The 13,939-nt window shown below is 45.3% G+C and overlaps 1 protein-coding gene across 1 annotated transcript; it reads left to right on the forward strand.

The window, feature by feature from the left end:
- The first annotated feature begins 11,335 nt into the window (after positions 1-11,335).
- Positions 11,336-11,788, forward strand: LOC147976473 (uncharacterized). Its single transcript, XM_087520871.1, has one exon. The coding sequence runs from the start codon at positions 11,336-11,338 to the stop codon at positions 11,786-11,788; it is 453 nt and encodes a 150-aa protein (XP_087376997.1).
- Positions 11,789-13,939: the final 2,151 nt, after the last annotated feature.

Consider the following 13,939-nt stretch of genomic DNA (forward strand, 5'->3'; position numbering starts at 1 on the left):
TTGACTACGATGAGACCTTCTCACCCGTAGCGATGCTTAAGTCCGTCCGAATCATGTTAGCGATTGCCGCATTTTATGATTATGAAATTTGGCAGATGGATGTCAAAACTGCATTCCTGAATGGATTTCTGGAAGAAGAGTTGTATATGATGCAACCGGAAGGTTTTGTCGATCCAAAGGGAGCTAACAAAGTGTGCAAGCTCCAGCGATCCAGATTTCACAAAAGGACCAAACACATCAAGAGACGCTTCAACTCCATCCGGGATCTAGTCCAGGTGGGAGACATAGAGATTTGCAAGATACATACGGATCTGAATGTTGCAGACCCGTTGACTAAGCCTCTTCCACGAGCAAAACATGATCAGCACCAAAGCTCCATGGGTGTTAGATTCATTACAGTGTAATCTAGATTATTGACTCTAGTGCAAGTGGAAGACTGAAGGAAATATGCCCTAGAGGCAATAATAAAGTTATTATTTATTTCCTTATAATCATGATAAATGTTTATTATTCATGCTAGAATTGTATTAACCGGAAACATAATACATGTGTGAATACATAGACAAACAAAGTGTCACTAGTATGCCTCTACTTGACTAGCTCGTTAATCAAAGATGGTTATGTTTCCTGACCATGAACAATGAGTTGTTATTTGATTAACGAGGTCACATCATTAGTTGAATGATCTGATTGACATGACCCATTCCATTAGCTTAGCACCCGATCGTTTAGTATGTTGCTATTGCTTTCTTCATGACTTATACATGTTCCTATGACTATGAGATTATGCAACTCCCGTTTACCGGAGGAACACTTTGGGTGCTACCAAACGTCACAACGTAACTGGGTGATTATAAAGGAGCATTACAGGTGTCTCCAAAGGTAGATGTTGGGTTGGCGTATTTCGAGATTAGGATTTGTCACTCCGATTGTCGGAGAGGTATCTCTGGGCCCTCTCGGTAATACACATCACATAAGCCTTGCAAGCATTACAACTAATATGTTAGTTGTGAGATGATGTATTACGGAACGAGTAAAGAGACTTGCCGGTAACGAGATTGAACTAGGTATTGGATAGCGACGATCGAATCTCGGGCAAGTAACATACCGATGACAAAGGGAACAACGTATGTTGTTATGCGGTCTGACCGATAAAGATCTTCGTAGAATATGTAGGAGCCAATATGGGCATCCAGGTCCCGCTATTGGTTATTGACCGGAGACGTGTCTCGGTCATGTCTACATTGTTCTCGAACCCGTAGGGTCCGCACGCTTAAGGTTACGATGACAGTTACATTATGAGTTTATGCATTTTGATGTACCGAAGGTTGTTCGGAGTCCCGGATGAGATCACGGACATGACGAGGAGTCTCGAAATGGTCGAGACATAAAGATTGATATATTGGAAGCCTATGTTTGGACATCGGAAGTGTTTCGGGTGAAATCGGGATTTTACCGGGTTACCGGGAGGTTACCTGAACCCCCCGGGAGCCATATGGGCCTTCATGGGCCTTAGTGGAAAGGAGAAAAGGGCAGCCCAAGGGGGCTGCGCACCTCCCCCCTCCCCTAGTCCTATTAGGACTAGGAGAGGTGGCCGGCCACCCTTCTTCCCCTTTCCCCCTTGGGAATCCTAGTTGGAATAGGATTGGGGGGAGTCCTACTCCCTGAAGGAGTAGGACTCCTCCTGCGCCCTCTCCCTGGCCGGCGCCCCCCTCCCCCCTTGGCTCCTTTATATACTGAGGTAGAGGCACCCTAGAACACACAAGTTGATCCACGTGATCTATTCCTTAGCCGTGTGCGGTCCCCCCTGCCACCATATTCCTCGATAATACTGTAGCGGAGTTTAGGCGAAGCCCTGCTGCTGTAGTTCATCAAGATCGTCACCACGCCGTCGTGCTGACGGAACTCTTCCCCGACACTTTGCTGGATCGGAGTCCGGGGATCGTCATCGAGCTGAACGTGTGCTCGAACTCGGAGGTGCCGTAGTTTCGATGCTTGATCGGTTGGATTGTGAAGACGTACGACTACTTCCTCTACGTCGTGTCATCGCTTCCGCAGTCGGTCTGCGTTGGGTACGTAGATAGCACTCTCCCCCTCGTTGCTATGCATCACATGATCTTGCGTGTGCGTAGGAAATTTTTGAAATTACTACGAAACACAACAAAAACGCACGACCACTTTTTAGATTTTAGGTAGTATAATACTCCCTCTGTAAACTAATATAAGAGCGTTTAGATCACTAAGAGTAAACGTACTCTTAGTGATCTAAACGCTCTTATATTAGTTTACAGAGGAAGTACCTTAGGCCAACTCCATCGCGCGACCCTATCCTGTCCGCCCCCGTCCGTTTGGGGTAAAAGGGACAGACGAGATGGCCCAGCGCGCGGGTGCAAACGGACAAATGTCCGGATTCCGTTCGCTTTCGACCCATCCCCGGCCCAAACTTGCGCTCGGTTTGGGGTGAAACGGACGCCCGCGGACGGCCTCGATGCACGCCCTTGTCCCCCCCGTGGCCCGCCTGTCGGGGACACTAGCAGTCCCTCCGCTCCCAACGCTTCACTCTCTCTCCCCGCCCCGCCCCGCCGCCGGCGCCGCCGCTATTCTTCGGCCACCTCCTCACCGCGCAGCCCCCCCGCCGTCCGTACCAAACCACATCTCGACATGGCCGCCACCACGCCCGCGTTTCCGCCGTAGTTTTAGTCGGAAATATGCCCTAGAGGCAATAATAAATTGGTTATTATTATATTTATATTTCCTTGTTCATGATAATCGTTCATTATCCATGCTAGAATTGTATTGATAGGAAACTCAGATACATGTGTGGATACATAGACAACACCATGTCCCTAGTAAGCCTCTAGTTGACTAGCTCGTTGATCAATAGATGGTTACGGTTTCCTGACCATGGACATTGGATGTCGTTGATAACGGGATCACATCATTAGGAGAATGATGTGATGGACAAGACCCAATCCTAAGCCTAGCACAAAGATCGTGTAGTTCGTATGCTAAAACTTTTCTAATGTCAAGTATCATTTCCTTAGACCATGAGATTGTGCAACTCCCGGATACCGTAGGAGTGCTTTGGGTGTGCCAAACGTCACAACGTAACTGGGTGGCTATAAAGGTACACTACAGGTATCTCCGAAAGTGTCTGTTGGGTTGGCACGAATCGAGACTGGGATTTGTCACTCCGTGTAAACGGAGAGGTATCTCTGGGCCCACTCGGTAGGACATCATCATAATGTGCACAATGTGATCAAGGAGTTGATCACGGGATGATGTGTTATGGAACGAGTAAAGAGACTTTCGGGTAACGAGATTGAACAAGGTATCGGGATACCGACGATCGAATCTCGGGCAAGTATCGTACCGCTAGACAAAGGGAATTATATACGGGATTGATTAAGTCCTTGACATCGTGGTTCATCCGATGAGATCATCGTGGAGCATGTGGGAGCCTACATGGGTATCGAGATCCCGCTGTTGGTTATTGACCGAAGAGTTGTCTCGGCCATGTCTGCATGACTCCTGAGCCCGTAGGGTCTACACACTTAAGATTTGATGACACTAGGGTTATAGGGAAAGTATGTACGCGGTTACCGAATGTTTTTCGGAGTCTTAGATGAGATCCCGAACATCACGAGGAGTTCCGGAATGGTCCGGATGTAAAGATTGATATATAGGAAGTATGGTTTTGGCCACCGGAAGTGTTCCGGGCATCACCGGTAGTGTACCGGGACCACCGGAGGGGTCCGGGGGTCCACCGGGAGGGGCCACGGGCCCCGGAGGCATACATGGGCCTATAGTGGGAAGGGACCAGCCCCTAGGTGGGCTGGGGCGCCTCCCACCAAGGCCCAAGGCGCCTCCAAGAGGGGAGGGGGGCAAACCCTAGGGCAGATGGGCCCTAAGGCCCACCCCAGGTGCGCCTCCCCCTCTTCCCCTTGTGGCCGCCACCCTAGATGGGATCTAGGGCTGCCGCACCCCTTGGGGTGGGAACCCTAGGTGGGGGCGCAGCCCTCCCTCTCCCCCTATATATAGTGGAGGCAAAGGGGCAGCCCAACACACGATTCAATCTCCCTGTTGGCGCAGCCCTATCCCTCTCCCTCCTCATCTTTCATAGTGCTTGGCGAAGCCCTGCTGGAGTCCCGCGCTCCACCACCACCACCACGCCGTCGTGCTGCTGCTGGATGGAGTCTTCCCCAACCTCTCCTTCTCCCCTTGCTGGATCAAGGCGTAGGAGACGTCACCGGGCTGCACGTGTGTTGAACGCGGAGGTGCCGTCCGTTCGGCACTAGGATCATCGGTGATTTGGATCACGACGAGTACGACTCCATCAACCCCGTTCACTTGAACGCTTCCGCTTAGCGATCTACAGGGGTATGTAGATGCACTCTCCTTCCCTCGTTGCTAGATTACTCCATAGATTGATCTTGGTGATGCGTAGAAAATTTTGAATTTCTGCTACGTTACCCAACAGTGGCATCATGAGCTAGGTCTATGCGTAGTTTCTATGCACGAGTAGAACACAAAGCAGTTGTGGGCGTCGATATTGTCAATTTACTTGTCGTTACTAGTCTTATCTTGATTCGGCGGCATCGTGGTATGAAGCGGCCCGGACCGACCTTACACGTACTCTTACGTGAGACTGGTTCCACCGACTGACATGCACTAGTTACATAAGGTGGCTAGCGGGTGTCTGTCTCTCCCACTTTAGTCGGATCAGATTCGATGAAAAGGGTCCTTATGAAGGGTAAATAGAAATTGGCATATCACGTTGTGGTTTTCGTGTAGGTAAGAAACGTTCTTGCTAGAAACCTATAGCAGCCACGTAAAAAACATGCAACAACAATTAGAGGACGTCTAACTTGTTTTTGCAGCATATGCCTTGTGATGTGATATGGCCAAAAGGATGTGATGAATGATATATGTGATGTATGAGATTGATCATGTTCTTGTAATAGGAATCACGACTTGCATGTTGATGAGTATGACAACCGGCAGGAGCCATAGGAGTTGTTTTAATTTATTTATGACCTACGTGTCAACATAAATGTCATGTAATTACTTTACTTTATTGCTAAAGCGTTAGCCGTAGTAGTAGAAGTAATAGATGACGAGACAACTTCAAGAAGACACGATGATGGAGATCATGGTGTCATGCCAGTGACAACGATGATCATGGAGCCCCGAAGATGGAGATCAAAAGGAGCAAAATGATATTGGCCATATCATGTCACTATTTGATTGCATGTGATGTTTATCATGTTTTACATCTTATTTGCTTAGAACGACGGTAGCTTAAATAAGATGATCCCTCACTAAGATTTCAAGAAAAGTGTTCCCCCTAACTGTGCACCGTTGCGAAGGTTCGTTGTTTCGAAGCACCACGTGATGATCGGGTGTGATAGATTCTAACGTTCGAATACAACGGGTGTAAGCCAGATTTACACACGCAATACACTTAGGTTGACTTGACGAGCCTAGCATGTACAGACATGGCCTCGGAACACGGAAGACCGAAAGGTTGAGCATGAGTCGTATAGAAGATACGATCAACATGAAGATGTTCACCGATGTTGACTAGTCCGTCTCACGTGATGATCGGACACGGCCTAGTTGACTCGGATCATGTTTCACTTAGATGACTAGAGGGATGTCTATCTGAGTGGGAGTTCATTGAATAATTTGATTAGATGAACTTAATTATCATGAACATAGTCTAAATTGTCTTTGCAAATATGTTGTACATAAATAGCTCACGTTGTAGCTCCCTGTTTCAATACGTTCCTAGAGAAAGATTAAGTTGAAAGATATTGTAAGCAATGATGCGGACTAGGTCCGTAGTCCGAGGAGTGTCCTCACTGCTAAACAGAAGGCTTACGTCTTTGATGCACTGCTCGATGTGCAAACCCCTACAACGTCGTCTGTGGATGTTGTGAACACCTGACAGACACGTCCTGATGACTACTTGATAGTTTAGTGCACCATACTTTATGGCTTAGAATCGGGATTCCAATGACGTTTTGAACGCCATAGAACATATGAGATGTTCCAAGAGCTAAAATTGGGATTTCAGGCTCATGCCCGTGTTGAGAGGTGTGAGACCTCTGACAAGTTCTTTTGCCAACAAGATGGAGGAGAATAGCTCAGCTAGTGAGCGTGTGCTCAGAATGTCTGGGTGCTACAATCACTTAAATCAAGTGGGAGTTAAACTTCCAGATAAGATAGTGATTGATAGAGTTCTCTAGCCACTATCACTAAGCTACTAGATCTTCGTGATGAACTATGACATGCAAGGGATGGAGTTGATCCCGGAGCTGTTCGCGGTGCTTAAGACCGCAAAAGGTAGAAATCAAGAAGGAGCATCAAGTGTTGATGGTTTAACAAGACCACTGGTTTCAAGAAGGGAAACTTCATGTATGGCAAACCAGTTGCCGCTCCAGTGAAGGAACCCAAGGTTGAACCCAAACCCGAGACTAAGTGCTTCTATTGTAAGGGGAACGGTCACTGATAGCAGAATTACCCCAAATGCATGGTAGATAAGAAGGCTGGCAACTTCAAAGTATATACGTGTTATTAATGTGTACCTCACTAGTACTCCTGGTAGCACCTGGGTATTGGATACTGGTTCAGTTGCTATTATTGGTGACTTGAAACAAAAGCTACGGACTAAACGGAGACTGGCTAAGGGCGAGGTGACGATGTGTGTTGGAAGTGTTTCCAAAGTTGATGAGATCACCATCGCACGCTCCGTCTGCCTTCGGGATTAGTATTGAACCTAGATAAATGTTATCAGGTATCTACGTTGAGCATGAATATGATTAGATCAAGTTCATTGCAATACGGTCATTCATTTAAGTTAGAAAAAAATGGTTATTCTGTTTACATGATACCTTTCATGGTCATGCACCCTATGTGAATGGTTCATTGAATCTCGGTTGTGGTAATACACATGTTCATGCCAAAAGATGTAGAGTTAATAATAATAGTACCACTTTCTCGTGGCACTGCCGCTTAGGTCATATTGGCGTAAGATGCATGAAGAAACTCCATGTCGATGGATGTTTGGAGTCACTTGATTTTGAATCACTTGACACATGCGAGCCATGCCTCATGGGCAGGATGACTAAGACCCCGTTTTCAGGTACAATGAAACGGGCAAGTGACTTGTTGGAAATCATGCATGCTGATGCGTGTGATCCAATGAGAATTGAAGCGTGCGGTGGATATCGCTATTTTCTCATCTTCACTGGCGATTTGGGTAGATATAGGTATATCTACCTAATGAAGCACAAGTCTGAAACGTTTGAAAAGTTCAAGCGATTTCAGAGTGAAGTTAAGAATCATCATAACAAAGAAGATCATGTTCCTACGATCTGATCAAAAAGGGGATTTTCTGAGTTATGAGTTTGGCAATCACTTAAGACATTGTGGAATTGTTTCGCAGTTGAAGCCACCTGGAACACCACAAGGTAATGGTGTGTCCGGACGTCGTAATCAAACCTTATGAGATATGGTGTGATCTATGATGTCTCTTACCGATCTACCGCTATTATTTTGAGGTTATGCATTAGAGACAGCTGCATTCACTTTAGATAGGACACCATATAAGTCTGTTGAGACGACGTCGTATGAACATTGGTTTGGCAAGAAACCAAAGTTGTCGTTTCTTAATGTTTGGGGCTGCGATGCTTAAGGCTTCAGCCGGAGAAGCTCGAACCCAAAGCGGACAAACACATCTTCATAGGATACCCAAAGGTGACAGTTGGGTATACCTTCTATCTCAGATCCGAGGGCAAATTGTTTGTCGCTAAGAACGGGTCCTTTCTTGAGGAGTTTCTCTCGAAAGAATTGAGTGGGGGGAAGATAGAACTTGATGAGGTTGGCGAACCTTTATTTCAACCAGAGCGTGATGCAACACAGAAAGATGTTTTCTGTGGAGCCTACATCTGTTGAATAGGAAGTTAATGATAGTGATCATGAAGCTTCGGATCAAGTTGCTATCGAACCCGTTGGTCGACAAGGATATGTACTACTCCTGAGTGGTACGGTAATCCTGTCTTGGATATCATGTTGTTAGACAACAATGAATCTACGAGCTATGGAGAAGCGATGGTGGGCCCGTATTCCGACAAATGGTTAGAAGCCATGAAATCCGAGATAGGATCCATGTATCAGAACAAAGTATGGACTTTTGTGGACTTGCCCGATGATCGGCAAGCCATTGAGATAAATGGATCTTTAAGAAGAAGACGGACGTGGGCGGTAATGTTACCATCTATGAAGCTCGACTTGTGGGAAAGAATTTTTTCACAAGTTCAAGGAGTTGACTACGATGAGAATTTCTCACCCGTAGCGATGCTTAAGTCCGTCGGAATCATGTTAGCATTAGCTGTATTTTTCGATTATGAAATCTGACAGATGGATGTCAAAACGAGTTTTCTTACCAGTTTTCGTAAGAAAGAGTTGTATGTGATACAATCAAAGTTTTGTCGATCCTAAGGATGCTAAAAGGAATGCTGGCTCCAGCGATCCTTCTATGGACTAGAGCAAGCATCTCGGAGTCAGAATATATGCTTTGATGGAGTGATCAAAGCTTTTAGGTTTATACAATGTTTGCTAGAAACTTGTATTTACAAGAAAGTGAGTGGGAGCACTACAACATTTCTGATAAGTATATGTGGATGACATATTGTTGATCCGAAATAATGTAGAATTTCTGGAAAGCATAAACGTTTGTTTGAAGAGTGATTTTCAAAGGAAGACCTGGATAAAGCTGCTTACATATTGGGCATCAAGATCTATAGAGATAGATCAAGACGCCTGATGATACTTTCAAAGAACGCACACCTTGACATGTTTTTGAAGGAGTTCAAAATAGATCAGTTAAAGAAGGGTTTCTTACCTGAGTTGTAAGGTGTGAAGTTGAGTAAAACTCAAAGCTTGACCACGGCAGAAGAAAGAGGAAGGACGAAGGTCGTCCCCTATGCTCTTGTCATAGGCTCTATACGGTATGCCATGCTGAGTACCGCACCAGATGTGTGCCTTGCCACATGTCTGGCAAGAGGGTACAAAGGAGATCTTGGATTGGATCACCAGATAACGGTCAAAATTATCCTTAGAGGAATAAGGAAATGTTTCTCGGTTATAGAGGTGATAAAGAGTTCGACGTAAAGAGTTACGTCGATGCAAGCTTAACACCTATCCGGATAGCTCTGAGAAGAGATACCAGATACGTATAATGGAGCAACAATTTGGAATAGCTCCAAGTGGAACGTGGTAGCAGCATCTATAACATAAAGTTTTGCGAAAAACATAGGGATATGAATATGGCAAGACCTGTTGACTACAACCTCTCTCACAAGCATAACATGATCAAACCTAGAACTTATTGAGTATTAATCACATAGTGATGTGAACTAGATTAGTGACTCTAGTAAACTATTTGGATGTTGGTCACATGGCGATATGACCTGTGAGTGTTAATCACATGGCGATGTGAACTAGATTATTGACTCTAGTGCAAGTGAGAGACTGTTGGAAATATGCCCTAGAGGCAATAATAAATTGGTTATTATTATATTTATATTTCCTTGTTCATGATAATCGTTTATTATCCATGCTAGAATTGTATTGATAGGAAACTCAGATACATGTGTGGATACATAGACAACACCATGTCCCTAGTAAGCCTCTAGTTGACTAGCTCGTTGATCAATAGATGGTTACGGTTTCCTAACCATGGACATTGGATGTCGTTGATAACGGGATCACATCATTAGGAGAATGATGTGATGGACAAGACCCAATCCTAAGCCTAGCACAAAGATCATGTAGTTCGTATGCTAAAGCTTTTCTAATGTCAAGTATCATTTCCTTAGACCATGAGATTGTGCAACTCCCGGATACCGTAGGAGTGCTTTGGGTGTGCCAAACGTCACAGCGTAACTGGGTGGCTATAAAGGTACACTACAGGTATCTCCGAAAGTGTCTGTTGGGTTGGCACGAATCGAGACTGGGATTTGTCACTCCGTGTAAACGGAGAGGTATCTCTGGGCCCACTCGGTAGGACATCATCATAATGTGCACAATGTGATCAAGGAGTTGATCACGGGATGATGTGTTACGGAACGAGTAAAGAGACTTGCCGGTAACGAGATTGAACAAGGTATCGGGATACCGACGATCGAATCTCGGGCAAGTATCGTACTGCTAGACAAAGGGAATTGTATACGGGATTGATTAAGTCCTTGACATCGTGGTTCATCCGATGAGATCATCGTGGATCATGTGGGAGCCTACATGGGTATCCAGATCCCGCTGTTGGTTATTGACCGGAGAGTTGTCTCGGCCATGTCTGCATGACTCCCGAGCCCGTAGGGTCTACACACTTAAGATTCGATGACGCTAGGGTTATAGGGAAAGTATGTACGCGGTTACCGAATGTTGTTCGGAGTCTCGGATGAGATCCCGGACGTCACGAGGAGTTCCGGAATGGTCCGGAGGTAAAGATTGATATATAGGAAGTATGGTTTTGGCCACCGGAAGTGTTCCGGGCATCACCGGTAGTGTACCGGGACCACCGGAGGGGTCCGGGGGTCCACCGGGAGGGGCCACGGGCCCCGAAGGTATACATGAGCCTATAGTGGGAAGGGACCAGCCCCTAGGTGGGCTGGGGCGCCTCCCACCAAGGCCCGAGGCGCCTCCAAGAGGGGAGGGGGGCAAACCCTAGGGCAGATGGGCCTTAAGGCCCACCCCAGGTGCGCCTCCCCCTCTCCCCCTTGTGGCCGCCACCCTAGATGGGATCTAGGGCTGCCGCACCCCTTGGGATGGGAACCCTAGGTGGGGGCGCAGCCCTCCCTCTCCCTCCTATATATAGTGGAGGCAAAGGGGCAGCCCAACACATGATTCAATCTCCCTGTTGGCGCAGCCCTACCCCTCTCCATCCTCGTCTTTCGTAGTGCTTGGCGAAGCCCTGCTGGAGTTCCGCGCTCCACCACCACCACCACGCCGCCGTGCTACTGCTGGATGGAGTCTTCCCCAACCTCTCCTTCTCTCCTTGCTGGATCAAGGCGTAGGAGACGTCACCGGGCTGCACGTGTGTTGAACGCGGAGGTGCCGTCCGTTCGGCACTAGAATCATCGGTGATTTGGATCACGATGAGTACGACTCCATCAACCCCGTTCACTTGAACGCTTCCGTTTAGCGATCTACAAAGGTATGTAGATGCACTCTCCTTCCCTCGTTGCTAGATTACTCCATAGATTGATCTTGGTGATGCGTAGAAAATTTTGAATTTCTGCTACGTTACCCAACAGCATGTCTGATGTCAATGTACAAGTTTTGCCAGGCTGTGATCGAGGTCTTTGGCCCAGAGTACTTGAGGCAGCCAACTGCCGCTGATACAGAGAGATTGTTGGCGACCAACGCAGCTAGAGGCTTTCCAGGTATGGTTGGCAGCATAGATTGTATGCACTGGGAGTGGAAGAACTGTCCATTTGCTTGGCAGGGTCAGTACAAGGGGCATGTTAACGGGTGCACTGTCATATTAGAAGCGGTGGCATCACAAGATCTTTGGACATGGCATTCTTTCTTCGGCATGGCAGGTTCTCACAATGATATCAACGTGCTGCAGCGTTCTCCAGTCTTCGCGAGGCTTGCAGAAGGCTACTCCTCACCTGTCAACTTTGAGATCAACGGCCACCATTACAACAAGGGATACTATCTAGCAGATGGTATATATCCTCAGTGGTCAACTTTTGTGAAGACAATCTCGAAACCCTAAGATGAGAAGAGAAAGAGATTTGCCCAAATGCAAGAGAGTGCTAGAAAAGATGTGGAACGTGCTTTTGGTGTGTTTCAATTCCGATGGGATATGGTTCGAAACCCTGCACTGTTGCAGCCGCACGGTGCATGCAGCGCTGCTGCTGCCCATACCGGTGGCCACGCACGTGCGTGCCACCGTCGCAAGGCCCCGTATGCCCACGTCCACATGCGTGCGTGGCTTCGAAAGTCGCGTGTCGCGTGGGCTCTCTCGTGTTTGTGCGTCGGGGAGCCTGCTGCCAAAGCTTTGTCAAGGCCTGCACGGGGTTCGAGCCGTGTCACGTCGGCCTCGGGTCCAAGCCCGAGAAGCGGAACATGGCTGGGAAGGAAGTGCGCGGTCGCGAGCTTTGGCCACGTACAACAGCATGTCCGGCTTCTCGTAGCGAGCGAGCGAACGGTTGCAGGACGAGGCGACCGAGCGATGGCATGCCAGGTGCGCATAAAGAACGAGCGGTGGCATGCCGTCCGGATGACCGGATTCGGTTCCCGAGTAGCTAATGACGTGGACCAACGAGTGCCTTGCGAGTGACATTTCAAAACAGTTTTTAAAACTTCTGCAGTACCCAATTCTTTTAGGCAGTTTACGATAGGTCCGGCTTTGATTTTATTTTTTTGACTAATACATACTCCTTGTCCGCACGTAAGTTGGGGGTAGCTACCAAACGTGCACTCTCCAACCCTCCACACGGTAATGGTCCGATCCACTCGAGGTGTTCAGTGTCTTTTGGAATGTCCTAGATCCTAGACTAAAAAAAGGAAGGTTCTAGAACCTTCCCTCGACCATTTATTTTCTATTTTCCTATTGTCGGTCTTATTCTGGTGTTTACATTTTTGGTTTAATGTTTTCTTTCTATTTTTGAAATTCACATATTTTTATTAATTCATGAATGTTCAATAAATCCAGGAATATTTCTAAATTTGTGGTTTTTGTAAAAGACAATCAGAAGTCTTTAAAATTTAGAATATTCAAAAAATCTTGAACATTTTTTAAACGTCAGAGCATCTTTGAAATTTACCAAGATTTTAAAATAATTCATGAAAAAATTCTAAATCCAGGACGTTTAGTAAAATTTTGGCAGTAGACGACCATTTTATGCAGTTTAGGGAAAAAGTAGGTCTGGTCTTCCTTTTATTTTCGAAAATTTTCTAGAATTCGTGATTTATTTAAAAAATTGAGAAACATTTTTGAAATTTTATGATTTTAGTAAAACTTTAGAATGTTCTAAAAATTCATGAACATTTTTAGAAGTTCAGAGCATCTTTAAAATTTACCAACATTTTTTAGATAATTCTTGAAAAATTTACTTTTTATGAATATTAAAAAAACTAGTACATTTTTTAGAAAAAAATTGTCAGTAGCCGACTCTTCAATGCAGTTTATTAGGAAAGAAGTGACTAGGTCCGGTTTCCTTTTTGTTTATGGAGGAAGCAAGAACATTTTTAGAAGTTCAGAGCATCTTTAAAATTTACCAATATTTTTTAAATAATTCTTGAAAATTTTACTTTTTATGAATATTAAAAAAAACTAGTACATTTTTTAGAAAAAAATTGCCAGTAGCCGACTCTTCAATGCAGTTTATTAGGGAAGAGTGACTAGGTCCGGTTCCCTTTTTGTTTATGGAGGAAGCAAGAACATTTTTAGAAGTTCAGAGCATCTTTAAAATTTACCAATATTTTTTAAATAATTCTTGAAAATTTTACTTTTTATGAATATTTTAAAAAACTAGGACATTTTTAGAAAAAAATTGTCACTAGCCGACTCTTCAATGCAGTTTATTAGGGAAGAAGTGACTAGGTCCGGTTTCCTTTTTGTTTTTGGAGGAAGCAAGAATATTTTTAGAAGTTCCGAGCATCTTTAAAATTTACCAATATTTTTTAAATAATTCTTGAAAATTTTACTTTTTATGAATATTTAAAAAAAACTAGGACATTTTTTAGGAAAAAATTGTCAGTAGCCGACTCTTCAATGCAGTTTATTAGGGAAGAAGTGACTAGGTCCGGTTTCCTTTTTGTTTTTGGAGGAAGCAAGAACATTTTTAGAAGTTCAGAACATTTTTAGAAGTTCAGAGCATCTTTAAAATTTACCAATATTTTTTAAATAATTCTTGAAAAT

Source organism: Triticum urartu, chromosome 4A, assembly GCF_056163025.1.
Source record: "Triticum urartu cultivar PI428250 chromosome 4A, HENAU_Tu73, whole genome shotgun sequence".
Classification (NCBI taxonomy): Eukaryota; Viridiplantae; Streptophyta; class Magnoliopsida; order Poales; family Poaceae; genus Triticum; species Triticum urartu.